Source organism: Pseudoliparis swirei, chromosome 5 (genome assembly GCF_029220125.1).
Source record: "Pseudoliparis swirei isolate HS2019 ecotype Mariana Trench chromosome 5, NWPU_hadal_v1, whole genome shotgun sequence".
Lineage (NCBI taxonomy): Eukaryota > Metazoa > Chordata > Actinopteri > Perciformes > Liparidae > Pseudoliparis > Pseudoliparis swirei.
This window is the reverse complement of record NC_079392.1, coordinates 8080869-8095788: the sequence shown is the minus strand read 5'-3', so window position 1 is coordinate 8095788 and position 14920 is coordinate 8080869. Positions and strand designations below refer to the sequence as shown.

The following is a 14920-nucleotide window of genomic DNA, read 5'->3' as shown; positions in this document are numbered from 1 at the left end:
CTCTCTCCCCTCGGCGGCAGGAATGTTTAATTTGGCTGTTGTTGAGAGGCGGACCGAGAGCGGCCGGATCCACGACACCGTCAGTCCAACGAGAGAGAAATCCCAATCGGACTCCCCTTCACTCATTTCTTTATTGTCTGTTTCTTCTCTCCTTCTGTCACTCTCTCTCTCACTCAGCTTTGTAACCGATACCTTTTAAATATACTGAAAGCGCCGGGGGAATCGGCGTCCGTGAGACTGTTTTAATTTGGCCGCTGTACTCTTGAGTGATCCAGGTTAACATAATAATCAAAGCCAGCACCGCCGCTTATTTTAAACTATGTGTGAAACATGGTGTGAATGGGGGCCTTTTTTCTTCTTCTTTCAAATGGAAGTGGTATTGTGCAATCACAGTTATTTGTATGAACATCAGAAAGAGCTTGTATACCATCGATATGCGATAAGGATTATCGGTAAATGAAGAAACAGTTCAGGATTTGTTTTCCGAAGCAAATCATGAAATGGGATTTTATGATTGAGATTGTTTTTATCTCTCCAATATCAGTCTGGATATATTGATGACGATATTAATAATCAAATAACAATAAAACCAAAAGATTCTGCAATTATATCAAACTTTTAAAAGTAAACTGTACTGTAACTTTACTAAATTATCATCAATTAAAACAACACAAATATAAGATATATATATATATATGTATGAATATATACACATGTATATATACATATATATATATACATATATATACATATATATACATATATATCTTATATTTGTGTTGTATATGTGTTGTTTAAGATGTATATATACTGTATATATACATATATACATATATTATATATATATATATCTTATATTTGTGTTGTATATGTGTTGTTTGAGATGTATATATATATATGACAGTATATATATATATATATATATGCATTTATACATCTTATATTTGTGTTGTTTTTATTGATGGTAATTTAGTGAAGTTACAGTACAGTTTATTTAAAAAGTTTAATTTAATTACAGAATCTTTTTAATATTTTTTTTAATTGGACTGTTGATAATATAGAAACAAAACATGCAGTGAAGGGAGACAGAGACGAGATGACATGAACCCGGGGACTTTTGAGTTGAATGTTATCTGTGTACATTATTTATTTACTGTACAAGATGGCCGGATTTGTTGATTGTCTTCAAATCGGTTAACGAGCGCTGTGTCCAATGGAGAGGGAGAGTCGTGGGAGACGGACAGTGTGCGACTGTGAACTCGCCAACAGGAGGCTCATTGAGCGCTTTGAGGGGCCGTCAGGATGTGGCGGGGCGCCGGGGAGAGAAGCGAGGTACCAAATACATGAAGGGAAAAAGGAGAGGCCGAACGCCGCCGCCACCAGGTGAGACGTGGAGATATGGAGGTGGCGGGGGGGTTAGCTGTAACCTGAGTAGTGACAGCAGGGTGAGATCAAAGCAGGGGCCCTGGAAGAGACAGACGTAAAGGGGTGGTGGGGGGGCAAAGGGTTACGCCAAAGGAGGGGGGGGGGAAAGGCCTGATTCCTTTTCCTGTTCACTACCGAGGAATGTTCTCTGCGGGATGGGACGTGTCCCCGCCGCCTCCTGCAGCCGCTCCTCTGGGGCCCAAACTGGCATACTGTAGGAACACCGGGCCCCTTGTTTCAGGGAGCCCCAACCACCCTCATTCTGCTGGCGTGTCACAACACACAGACAGGGGCAGACAGGTTGATTTGCATGTTTCATCATGAGAAATATCAGCGGCGTTATCGGCCGCCGTTTCCGGGGGTCCGGACCTGCCGGGCTTAAAAAAAAAGATTGTTTTCAAAGTGTGATAAAGAGCATCACTCACCCGGCTGGATGAATTATATTTGCTCAGCTACAGCGTGTTTAACTTCTGGCTGTGACGGGAGCTTTTAGGTCGACACCTGAGTTACGGTTTGATGTGCAGCTCTAGATGAGAGGCGGTGTTTCTATAGAAAGGTTTGAATCATTCCATCAACTCTTCAGTGCCACTCAGCTCTTGAGCCTTCTCTTTTAACAAATTAACTACAGGGTTTTATTATGTTTGTTAAGTTTCATTGCTGATATAATCTGTAATAAATCATTAGCTCTGGAACCGCTGTCTTCAACTGACAAACACTCAAAATACGTAGAATAGTAGAAACACAATTTTTTTTTTCAACTGACTAATGTTAGCAACATATTATCACTGTTGTTTTGAGGAGATGCAGCACGTGTACGCCATCAAAAACATCACATGCCTGTAATTTATTGGCAGTCGAATGATGTTTATGTCTATTTAACTTCTGTTTTTTTACTCTAACTGAATTTCTACATGCAAACAAAGTCAAAGTATCTTGAGTCAATGTTTGCATTTTAAGTTTGAATACATTTGTTCAGGATTTGTCACGTCAGTCAGGCTGCCAGATAAATCTGACAGATTGTGAAAAACACACTTAAAGTGCACAGAATTAATGCTTTCAATCTATTCTGTCCTAATAATCGGATGATTCTTAAAATACTGAACTAAAACCATCTGAGGAGGAAGAGCCACGCGGTGCTTCAACTGGTCAGAACCTGTAGACGTACACAACCTGGGACAAGAGAAGCTTGGCCTTAAGTTCTCAGGGCGTGAGGCCACATCTTCAAAACTCATGACATAAATGTATGATTAGCAATCGCGGTGGAGGTTAACGACTCGGGGTTCGACAGTATTTCCGATCATCCTCCGATCGACATCTCGTATGCGGCGTATAGTGTTTATATCGCCTTTCCCCATCAAAGCTGTCCTGTTCCGAACTGCAGGAACTCGTACGGGTTGTGAACAGATCGTGGAAGTCCGGGCGGGGGCGTGACCAGTCGGTCAGCCATAGACACAGGCAGACATGCGGGCGGCGGGTGTGACTCAGAGCTCCAGTGTTCCTCCAGCCTCCTTTAGCCAGGCTCTCAAATCCCCCCTGACAGCCGTAGCGTGCGGAGAGGAAAAAGACATATTTCTGCCCAGAGAGGAGGGAGAGAAGAGATGGTGGTGGTTTTGTGTGTGTGTGTGTGTGGGTGGGGGGGGTGGAGGAGAGAGAGTGGGGATATGCTGCAAGCTGTGTAACTGATCGCTGGAAGTGATTTGGCTAAAAACAACACGTCATTATAGGCGCTTGCAGGGGCAAAGCAAACAGCTCGTATTTTAGGAGGCAGAGGGAGCACGGCGGGCCGGCGCGGCGCGGAGGAAGACGTTGCTCCGTGTGAGATGTGGTGTCATCCGTCAGGGCCCAGTTTATCCGTCAGCCGCCGCATCCCGACGTGGCGGCGGCCGGGGCCTGCTCGAGGTGACCACCACCACCACCACCACACACAAACTCCCAGCAGCTGGTCAGAAGATGGAGCGTAAGATCGACCCCCACCCTCCTTATCCACATCCCCTTGGTAACTGATTTGTACGGTGCCGATACAGGCCTTTTATCATCCCCCTCAACAGGCCTCTGTTGCCGAGCGGAGGGCAGCCAGGTCCTCCAGGTTTGGCCGCCAGCCTCCGCCCTCGTCACAGCGCCGTGTTTTGACATCACTCCATTTCTTTTTCTTCTTTTTACGGCTTGGCTGCTCTGCTGTTTACCCCTCCAGCCATTAGCAGTCTGTAACTCACACACTCCTTATGGATGTCCAACACCTGCATCAGGACAGATGAATATTACATTAACTTTTTATGAGCGCTTTTTTTCTTTCTTCTCCTTTTTCTTCAGCCTGAGTGATTGGTCTGGCCCGAAGGGGGGGGAGGGGGGGGGGATTCGATAGAGATGTCTGGTGTCAGAGCTCCACCTTGTGGAACTGGGGAAACTATTTCTTGATGCAGCTGACTTTGTGCTGAGCAGTGTCAGGAGATGTGCACAGTCAGTCAGTCAGTCAGTTAAACCGACCACAACAAGTCTGTGGTCGGTTTGTCACAGTGAAGGAGTAAACTCTGTCGCAAAAACAGCTGAGGTGATGACATCATCAAGTGAGCTGCTGCAGAATGACCGTACTGCGTCCTACCATCCCTGGGAGTCCAAACTCCAAAGTACACAAGTCCATACCTGGTGTACTTGGTATTGAGAACCCTCCGGACCTCCCTCCTCCTCTTGGTGGAGAAGCTGAGGCCTCACATGGAGGGTGGAGACTCCTTGTCGGCCTCTTCTCTGGTCCTCTTGGTGGAGGATCCCAGGCCTGAAGCGGAGGGTGGAGACCATGGTCGTTTTCTAGTTTTCTCGCAGACTTGTAAAATGTCATCAGTCGCAGCCCAAGTACTGATCCAATTCAAAGTCCCCGTCTAGCCAACCACGGTCCAAATGCCCGGATGCGACTTGCTCTATAAATACAGTTATATGCTATATAGTTGTTATTGTTATTAATACTATCTCTGCAACAGTAAATGCTACAGTTCCCAATATTATTTTGACTTTTCACGTATTATTTTGACATTTAATTTCAGAGGACATTTGATTGTTATTGCACGTGTATTTTGAGTATTTGTTGCACTTTTTACTGAACCATATATTTCAATCAGGAAAATAAAGTTCAATAAAGAAAGGATCATTCTGTTCTTCCCCTCTCCTCCTTCTTCTGTTGGACCTTTCCAGTTTGTCGGAGCAGTTTGTCCCCGCCGGTCGACCAGTCCGCCCCGACAAGCAGGCGGTCTACAACTACAACGCCGCCTCCCGGTAAACCGTGAAGCTCTCGCACATCCACACCGGACGAGCTGCATCTTGATTGCGGAGGAACGGCATCGGCGACCAGTCTGTTAGAGGGGCAGATCATCAGAAGCGTCCGGTTCTCGATGTTGGAGCACGTATTTTAATATTCTAATCCACATTCAGGGAAAACGAGCAAGTCTACGGGGAACAAGTTGAATTACCCCCATGAACAAATTCCTCAAGATTTATTATAATATTATATGAACGCGATGCGCTTAAAAACCAACAGAACAAATATTTAAGGTCGGTCTTTAATTTCATTTTACTCGTATTCTGATGAATTTTAATATTGCTGCTGTGAATCAAAGCGTCATAGTTCTGTATTGTGATAAACTAGCAGCTGTTGATTTAACACTGAACTGCGTTTTTCTGACTTCACCGTCACGTTTGCCTAAACCGAATGTTTCTTATGTAACCACAGCCTGCCGAATGATCGCTTATTAACAAAATACATGGAAAGAAATAAGTGCGTTTAAAAAATAAATACATCTGGTGTTATTCTATATTTCTTTCTCATGTCCAACATCTAAAGCGCAGACTCAAACCGACAATGTGTTGGTGCGTCTCAATACTTTCTAACCTCCTGTCTGTGGCTCTCAGCTCCGAGCCCATTGGTTCATAATGAAGTCGGTCTTTAAAAACACCTTTTAAAACTAATTGATGGTGATGAAGGAACGTGTCATCCCGTGCAGCAATATATGGCTCATTCATGTGTTTTTAATGGAGCTCTATGGCTCAGAGGAAGAAGACACACAGGGCTCTGACACACACACACACACACACACACGTTCATAGATGTATTCACTGTTGGTTGAATTTATTAACAAGAGAAGAATTTACAGAATATCACCAGAACTATTCTTTAATCGCAATATTTTATAGAATTAAAACCAGTCCAGGTCACTTGCTGCTGTAGCTTTTTTATTTATTTGTTATTGTTTGCTTGTGAGGCCCAAAGAAGTGGAAGTGAAAAAAAAGCTAAACTTAGAAAAGGCCCTTCCATTTCATCCCTTTAACCATATTGTGACCTCGGATTAATCTGGTCGACTGGGACGTAATATATTAGGTTCCACATGTGCCTGAAAAATAGTTGCGTTAAATTACTCTACCTCATGTTTGTGGTTCTGTATTCTGATAATCGCTGTGTAATTTGGTACACATTATAGGGACACTACCGGAGACAGATGTGTTCAACAGTTGCTCTTTCAATTGAAGTAACCTGGACCTCTCAGTTACTGCACAGCAGGTCAGCTGGATTTGCTTATACTCATAAATCAACAATCTTTTAGAAACTCCACATCACTCTCTAAACTTGAATAACTGTCTCACAGCATTGTCTCTATAATTAGTCCCAATAATGGACCATAACATTGAGTACACAAGCGCTGGATTAAGACCTCATTTATCTTTATTTCTATGAATGTAATTGAAGAAGAAATAACAGCCTTTATCTGATCTTAAAAAAGTCAGAAATATCAACAAATGTTAATTTATTTGTATTATTTATCTTGTCCTTGATGTGCCTGGAGCGCTGCTGGTCCGCAAAAATATGTAATGCAATATATCAAATAAACGTTTTATTGTAGTCAAACTGTATTTAGTATTTAATCCGTCACCGATGTTGGATTACTTGAAGGTTTTTGATATTTCTCAGCACAGTGTGTCTTTGATTGTGGACCAAAAATAAATAATCCAAACCTCATGCTGCATTTGTTTTATTGGCAAATATATCCATTCATTTTTTGTGTTTGTTTTCCCCACATCAACAAAACAAAGAGTTTACATACACATAGTTTGAGGCTGTGTTCGTTTTTTCACACTCTTATTTTATTATCCCCGTCGACAGTAAATGGTCATGTGTTTCACCCTGTACTCGCACTGTAAACTGTCCCACCAACCACGTCCGCGTAGGATGCTCTACACAGGTAGAAGGCACAGGTGTCGAGACTCGGACCCGTCTCTACGGCAACCGCTTCCACGTGACAGCCGGTTTCCTTCATTGTGTGACGTAAGGCACGAGGAGGCCACATGGAGGTGCTGTAAAGGCATTATGATGAGCTACTTCTTCAGTTTCCTTTTTCGCCACAAAAACAAAAAGAAAGAACTTCAGTAGGTTTAAAAAAAGAAATCACATTGAAGAACCCACATTCAACATTCAGAGCATTAATACAATACGGAGGATGAATGTGTCCTGGAGCTGAGAATGGAGTCGCTTTCCCTCTGTGTTTTAGTTCATGGCCCCCACTCGCGAGCTCACAGCCATCCCGACCCGCCGGCGTGGAAACGTAGCATCCACCCTCCGCTGAACACCGTTAGCTCAGTCAGCAATTTTCGCTGCGGTTAGCAACATTAGCAATAGAAATACTCATCTACAACAAATCTCATATCCTGCACCTTTTTTTGGAAACGAGAGCTTTTAAATGACATTTGGACGTGTAGTCTTATATATTTAAATATCCTTTATAGAAGTTTCTGAACCATCTAAAACTCAGTCCGTTTTCAGAAATCTTATTTTTTAGGGAATTCATTCATGTTCTTCTTTTTTTGTGAGATATTTAGATGGATACAAATCTCTTGTCTGCGTCTAGAGCCGAGAGATTAATAAAATGCGGTGTTTGTAGGTGTATTTTCAAATGTAGCCGTCTCCCCTGCTAAGCTAAGCTAACAACGTCCTGACTCCAGCTCATACGCGGACTATATATACAGAGATTGATGTCCATCTTCACATCATGCTCAGAAAAAAAAGTGCATAACAACATTCTCTAAAATGTCGAACTGGTCCTTTGAAATAGATTCATAATCTACCAAAGCATAATGCAATTTCCAGAAACTTCCTCCCGAAATTGTTAGCTAGTTGCAGTGTTAAAAGGAATTCACTGAATGAAACCGACATGCTAGTTTATATACACCCGACACAGCTGATATATTGATTTGTATAAATAATTTACAATAATTTCATGCATATGTGTTGAAAAAAAAAAAAATAGGTTCATGGAAGCTTTTGTGAAAGTTTCTCAGGAGTCTTTGTTCGTCCTGTTTCTGCTCTGAGAGCAAATGTTTTGAGTTTAGAGTTTGAGGATGAAGGTTCTACTCTGGTCATGATTTGGTTTCATCCTGAATCCCTTTTGTCCCCCATCTTTGCTGAGAGAACAGGAATCATCATAATGCCTCATTCCTCCTCTTTTGGAACTACGTCCGGGCACCGCTGCACCATCTCCTCCACCGCCAGGTCACGGATCTCCTTGATGCAGCCGGCGGGCTCAGAAGGCTGGGAGGCTGCGGCATCTGCCGGCTCCGCTTCCCGCTGGGCCTCGGGAGACGGCTCGTCGCTCGCGGCTTTGTCCCCGGCGGGGTCGACCGAGGTCACAGGTGATCCGCCCGCGTCGGAGGTCGACGAGGCTTCGTCCCCGCTGCTCGGTGTCGTCTTCGCGTCCTCCACGTCTAACGGGGCCGACTCGCTTCCCACCGACACGTCCTTAGAATTGGGGCAGATGTCTGCAGATGTGAGTTCAGGGGCTTGACCACCAGAGGGAGTCTCTAACTTGATCGTCTCTCCTTCACTGCTGGCTGCAGTTTGGGAACCAGTGCCCTCTGCTGATGGGGAGGCTGGTCCATTCGGAGGACCAGAACTTGGTACTGGAGCCTCCACCTGTGCTGCTTCTTCTCCATCCGTCTTTATGCTCTCCACAACAACGGGGATTCCTGACAAAGTGACTTCTGTCTCTTTTGGAGCATCCGTCCTCTGCGCCTGAGGCTCGGCGACCGTCTCCACCGTTTCGGTTTCGACAGGAATCTCTTCCTCTCGGATCACGGCCTCTGGAGACGCTTCTGCGTTGACCTCCTGTGACCCGCTGGCGTCGGATGAATCTGCTACTGCAGGAGAAACTGCAGCTGCCTCCTCGCCGACAGCGGCACTCTGAGCGGCATCTTTTTGTTCAACCTCACCCAGGGGTGTGTCAATAACGGGCGTGTCAGTAACAGGCGCGTCAGTAATGGGCGTGTCAGTAATGGGCGTGTCAGTAGTGGGCGTGTCAATAACGGACGTGTCAATAACAGGCGCGTCAGTAACGGGCGTGTCAGTAGTGGGCGTGTCAATAACAGACGCGTCAGTAACGGGTGTGTCAGTAGTGGGCGTGTCAATAACGGGCGTGTCAATAACAGGCGTGTCAGTAATAGGCGTGTCAGTAGTGGGCGTGTCAGTAATGGGTGTGTCAATAACGGGCGTGTCAATAACGGGCGTGTCAATAACGGGCGCGTCAGTAATGGGCGTGTCAGTAATGGTCGTGTAAATAACGGGTGTGTCAGTAACGGGTGTGTCAGTAGTGGGCGTGTCAATAACGGGCGTGTCAATAACAGGCGTGTCAGTAATAGGCGTGTCAGTAGTGGGCGTGTCAGTAATGGGTGTGTCAATAACAGGCGCGTCAGTAATGGGCGTGTCAGTAATGGTCGTGTAAATAACGGGTGTGTCAGTAACGGGCGTGTCAGTAGTGGGCGTGTCAATAACGGGCATGTCATTAACAGGCGTGTCAAAAATGGGCGTGTCAATAACAGGCGTGTCAGTAGTGGGCGTGTCAGTAGTGGGCGTGTCAATAACGGGCGCGTCCGGCGAGTCTTCGCTCTTCTCCGGCGACCTTTCCTCCAGGGGGCTGTGCGGCAGGCCGTTGGCCACGAGAGGAGACGGGGGCTCAACGGAGGTTTCAGAGGAGGAAACGGCCGGGGAGGAGAGGCTGGAGCGGCTGGACTGACTGAGCAGGTCTCTGCTGTCTGTGAACAGGTTGTACTTCTTCAGGCTGGCCGCCTCCTTCACCACTGCAGGAGCAAACGGGACAGATTAGTGGAGGTGGAGGTGGAGAGGTGTGTGTGTGTGTGTGTGTGTGTGCGTGCGTGTTGCTGATTTGTCACCAGCTGTCTAACTTGTATCGTACCTTTGATGACCTCCTTGTCCAGAGATTGCAGGAGGATGCGCTCATAGACATTCTCAACATGGATGTAGTTGGTGTAGTCGCCGTCGAGTGACTGCTCGATATCCTGAAGCTCCTGTACACACACACACACACACGCACACACACACGTCAGGCTCTGGAGCCGTCGTAGCTTTATGAAAAGTGACTGTGTGTGTGTTTGTGTGAGACTCACAGCTTTGCAGGATGCCAGGTTCTTCTTGATGAAGGGCAGAGTGATGGAGACGAGCGCCTCCCTGGAGATCCTCTTCCTCACTGTGCTGCTGTCATAGTCGTATTGCTGCGGGACGCAATGAAGAATGACGAGACTCGTCACTTTATGTCAGGGAGGTCTTTTTCGCTCTCTCTCTCTCCTTGTTTTTCTCGTCTCTAACCCCTCCCTTTCCTCCCGTCCATCTCTCCCTCCCGCTTTCATCTTTTTCTCACATCCCTGTCTCCTCTTCCTATTCCCTCGCTCGTCTCCTCTCCCTAGTTCCTCGCTCGTCCCCTCTCCCATCTCTCCCTCTTGTCTCTCGCAACCGTCTGCAGTCTATTGTCTCTCTCGCTCCCCCCTTCTCATGTCTTTCTCTCTCTCTCGTCTCTTGTCTCTCTACCTCTCATCCGCCCCTCTCTCCCTCACTTTTACCCCTAATGTGTCCCTCCCCTCTCACATCTCCCCCTCTCCCTCCCTCCCTCCTGTCTCTTGCCTCTGGATGGAGGATGCGTGTTATAAATTATAATCTGACCTTGAGCACTCTGTGTTTGGCCTTCTCGACGGCAGAGCCGGGGTTATCGGGGTTGTCCTGGAAGACTTTGTGGAGCAGCTGCTCGAACGTGTAGGCTGCGTTCTCAGTCAGCTGAAACACACACACACACACACACACACACACACACACACACACACACACACAAGATCAGACAGCAGTTAAATGCCTCATACACAGAGCGGAGAAAAAAAGCAACTGGAAATCCCATCAGTGTGAAATATCATCAGCAGACTCGTAATGTGTTCACACACTGAAGTGCCGAGTTGATGTATTAAAGGAACAAAAACATTACAAATCACAATTGTGTCAGAAATGTTAGCTAATAAAACGACATCGCCAGAACAATTCCTCCGCCCACTCATGACAGCTGAGTGGTCTGAAAGGAGGAGAGAGGGAATGAAACCAATCATATATGTGTGTGTGTGTGTGTGTGGTCTGTGTGTGTGAGAGAGGAAGTATTGGCCCCTTAAGTGAAAGTACTGAGGGGAAATTTGTGATATTGGGCGATATAAAATAAACTGAATTGGATAATGGTGTCACAATCCTACTTCAGTAAAAGTCCAGGAGTATCGGAGGTAGACAGTAAGTCAGTAAAAATGCCTCCTGGGAATTTCAGATGTGGTTGTTTTTTCTATCTAAAATTAGCTTTTGTTTGTTGGAAGTGAAAACTCTGAGATATCTGAAACATGACAAGAGGCCCAAAGAGTACACGTGTGTGTGTGTGTGTGTGTGTGTGTGTGTGTGTGTGTGTGTGTGTGTGTGTGTACCTGCTGTAGGTCGATCTGAGCGCTGTGGATCACTCCGGAAATGTTGGAGAAACCAAATCTCTCCTGCAGGTGCTGCAGTTTCTCCTGCAGGGAGCCGATCTTCTGGTAGCAGCCCAACAGGTTGGGTCTGGCCATGTCCGCCAGAGCCTGAGAGACGGAGAGGGGGGGGGGTTAGAGAGCAGCCCACTTCGCTCACGTAGCCGGGGGTAACACTTAGAAAGGAGTCCGGCAGAGAATATAAACAAATTTGGGCCTAAAAATGACAGATTTGCTAATATGTTCAAATCAGTGTCAAGCAGTAAGAACTAGTCACATGTTTCTGTGTGTTCCGTTATTATGTTTCCCCTCTCTATCCACTAGACCGTCTTGTGTATACAGTTGGGATGCAATATTGGAGTTGTGTTTTTAGCTGCTAGGATTTTGTAGTGCTGCAGCTAATAAATATGTTCAGCATCTATCCACGTGTTGATTTATTTCCTAAAGCCAAGGGGGACGTCCTCAAAAAGCTTGTTTCATCCAACACAAATATATCAAATGTACCGCCGCTATCACGTAAGAATAGTCAATGTTGTGTCGATTCAAATGTGTCTTTTGTTTGTTGTTTCGACATATTGTTGGAGGGTCAACACCATTTTTTATAATGTTGTGCTCTGATGATTTATGAGCTGAAATGATTAATTCATGAGCACAAATGTGCTAAACCAAACGGGCTATCCTTGTGGTGAAAATATATGTTGTGTATAGACACCTTCAGACGAGGCCTTCTTTTAAATATTCATGTGAAAATAATCCTCACGGAGGGAAACTCTGCTATATATTCAGAAAATAGAAAACTAAACCCGGAGATGACAGTAAAAGATGAATATTCCTCAGATTATTTGAGTGAGAAAAAAAATGTAAAAAGAGGATAATAATGATTCACAAACCTTCTTCAGTTCCTCTTTGTTGACCAGCTGCAGGACGTCCTGACACACCTGGTCCATGGCGTGTTCGCTCAGCTGCCGCCCCTCCAGGAAGCCAGAGCTGACCGGCTCCATCAGCTCCTCCAGGACTGAGGCCAGGTACGGCTGGACGGACTCGGAGCACAGCTTCTCCGCTCGCTCCGACACTTTGGCTGCGGGAAGACATTCCAGATGTTGACTCTCACACATTTCCTTTACATTCGTGGCAGAGGAATGCTGCTCGTGCCGCGTACGACCGCCAAACGCTACCTCTGACTTTTTCCTCCAGCTGCTGTCTGGAGTTGAGGATCTGGTCCATGTCGGAGTGGATGAGCACCTCCTGCTGCCGGACTGACGTTCGACATTCCTCCTTCAGTGCCGAGAGTCCTTCCAGCAGATGCTCCTGGATGAGGACGTACGCCGCCTCCACCGTCTGGGCACAACTCAATTCATTAAAAACACAGGTCGTGGATATCAAGTTTTCAGCCCAATTAATTACCTTCGCATTGAAAATGTGGAAGGTTATGTTTTGATCGCCGTGTATTTATTTATTTATTTGTATGCGTGTTCCTCGCATAACAAAAAAAGTTTTAAACCGAATCGCATGAAATTTGGTGGGATGGTTGGTTATTATCCGCGGACCATTTGATTAGATTTTGGGATCGATCGGGTCAAAGGTCAAGGTCATGAAAAGGTAAAAATCTTCTTGAATCGCATGAAATTTGGTGGGATGATTGGTTATTATCCGGGGACCATTTGATTAGATTTTGGGATCAATCGGGTCAAAGGTCAAGGTCATGGAAAGGTCAAAATCTTCTTTTTACCATAGCACGGTCAATTTTTATCCAATTGGCATGCAACTAATGCCAACATGTTCATAATTCAATGCCCCATCTTGTGATATGCGAAGGTATGCGCTCTACCGAGTGCCCGTTCTAGTTTCTTATTGCTTTAAATTGCTCCATATGAAGATTGACAGTAGAGATTAAGTGCAATGCGAGCACCAGCCCACAGCATGAATATGATTTATTATTTTAGATTTACCTGGGTTAAATGTGTGATAACACACCAGCGAAATGTACATTTACATGGATAAAAATGCTTCTTTTGTGCCAACTTTCAAATAAAAACCGATAACTCTTCATCTCCGTTGACGGCGAGCCAGCAGCAGCATCATCATCAGCCACTAAGGATATAACAAAGGTATGAAGTGAACAGTGTGACTCACGGCAAACCAGACTCTCTTCCTCTCCATCTTCTTGGCTTTGAGGCGGGGAAGCATGTCTTTCTCAAGAGACGGCAGCAGCTGCTCCATCACCACGTTGGCCATCACCTGCACACACACACACAGACAGGCCGGAGAGGATTAGGATTTTTATTTATTTTTGCAACACATCATGAAGCGTTTAAATTGCCTTTAAACACATTCAAGCCCTTTGATCGCCGTGTATTTATTTATTTATTTGTATGCGTGTTCCTCGCAAAACTAAAAAAGTATTAAACCGAATCGCATGAAATTTGGTGGGATGATTGGTTATTATCCGGGGACCATGTGATTAGATTTTGGGATCGATTGGGTCAAAGGTTAAGGTCATGAAAAGATCAACATCTTCTTTTTACCATAGCACGGTCAATTTCTATCCAATTGGCATGCAACTAATGCCAAAATGTTCATAATTCAATGCCCAATCTTGTGATATGCGAAGGTATGTGCTCTACCGAGTGGCCGTTCTCGTTAACTGATTGTAAAGTCAGAGACCTTGACTGATTTATGATTATGGTTCTTAGGTTATAAAACTGCTCTCGACATTTCATTTATTCCTCACTGGTGTGTGTGTCAGATGAAAGCTATATACAGTACAAGAAGAAGAAAAAATGCCGGTGATTGCGAGTGTACTTTGGTGTGTATGTGCACTTCATACGTGTATGAACTCACACTAGGAGCAGAGAAAACAGAACATTACTGATCCATTGCCAAAACCAATGGAATTTATAAAGTGTGTGTGTGTGTATTTCCTGCAGCAAGTAAAACTTCCTCTCACCTAATTGTGACTAAACACAATGCGAGTGGACGGCAACACAATGGAGCATTTACACCATCATTATATGGGAGGATTCATGGAAGAGGAAGGAGAGAAAAACAGCCGGAAGCACAACGGCAGAGGAGGAGGAGGTAGGAAGGGAGGTAGGAAGGGAGGAAGGAAGGAAGAGAGCAAAAGAGAGTAAGGAGGATGCTCAGGGGGAACCCGAGCTCCTCTCGTCAGTTCTCAGTGTTTTTTCACCGGCCGCTGGAAGAATACAGCAATCAGAGTGAGAGGATGCAAATGAGCCGTGACTGATTAGTAGTAAATAAAGCTACTTGCTGACTTCTCACTGCTCTGCAATTCGGAAAAACACAAAACCTTCAGGCCTGTGAATGAAACCCACAGGAAATATAGAATAATTTATAGGATAAGTTAATCTGCAATAACCCCAGAGCTGCTGTCCCCATGTCACTAGAGCATCTCAGCTTATTCAATGATAATGAATACGTCTCCTCTGGAGTGCCATCGGAAAGATGATCTTCGATTGATTCTTTATCTCTCGTAACATTACAACATGTTCCACAAGATCAAACGAATACATCAGAAACAGAAGGCGACGAAATGGTGCCTCGGATACAAATAAAAGCGGTTTAAAAGGTACATTTCTTTAATTGGGCATTTTTACAGGTCGCTGTGTAGACTTTGAAAGTAATCCTAGATTCATGGACTCATATTTTAGTATTAGCTTCCATCTGTTAC

The 14920-nt window shown here is 45.1% G+C and overlaps 2 protein-coding genes across 2 annotated transcripts in view; one reads left to right on the top strand and one right to left on the bottom strand.

Annotated features, from left to right (window-relative positions):
- The window catches only part of kifap3a (kinesin-associated protein 3a), a 31741-nt gene extending 25317 nt beyond the window's left edge, over positions 1–6424 (top strand). Inside the window, exon 20 of the mRNA XM_056414063.1 lies at positions 4609–6424. Coding sequence (XP_056270038.1) covers positions 4609–4693 — 85 coding nt within the window. The 3' untranslated portion in view covers positions 4694–6424. The remainder of the gene's footprint in view (positions 1–4608) is intronic.
- Positions 6422–14920, bottom strand: part of niban1a (niban apoptosis regulator 1a) — a 26219-nt gene continuing 17720 nt past the window's right edge. Inside the window, exons 7-14 of the mRNA XM_056414061.1 lie at positions 13366–13470; positions 12408–12570; positions 12123–12310; positions 11197–11343; positions 10409–10519; positions 9859–9963; positions 9648–9759; positions 6422–9531 (exon numbers count right to left, since the gene is read on the bottom strand). Of these exons, the coding sequence (XP_056270036.1) occupies positions 7892–9531; positions 9648–9759; positions 9859–9963; positions 10409–10519; positions 11197–11343; positions 12123–12310; positions 12408–12570; positions 13366–13470 (2571 nt within the window). The 3' untranslated portion in view covers positions 6422–7891. The remainder of the gene's footprint in view (positions 9532–9647; positions 9760–9858; positions 9964–10408; positions 10520–11196; positions 11344–12122; positions 12311–12407; positions 12571–13365; positions 13471–14920) is intronic.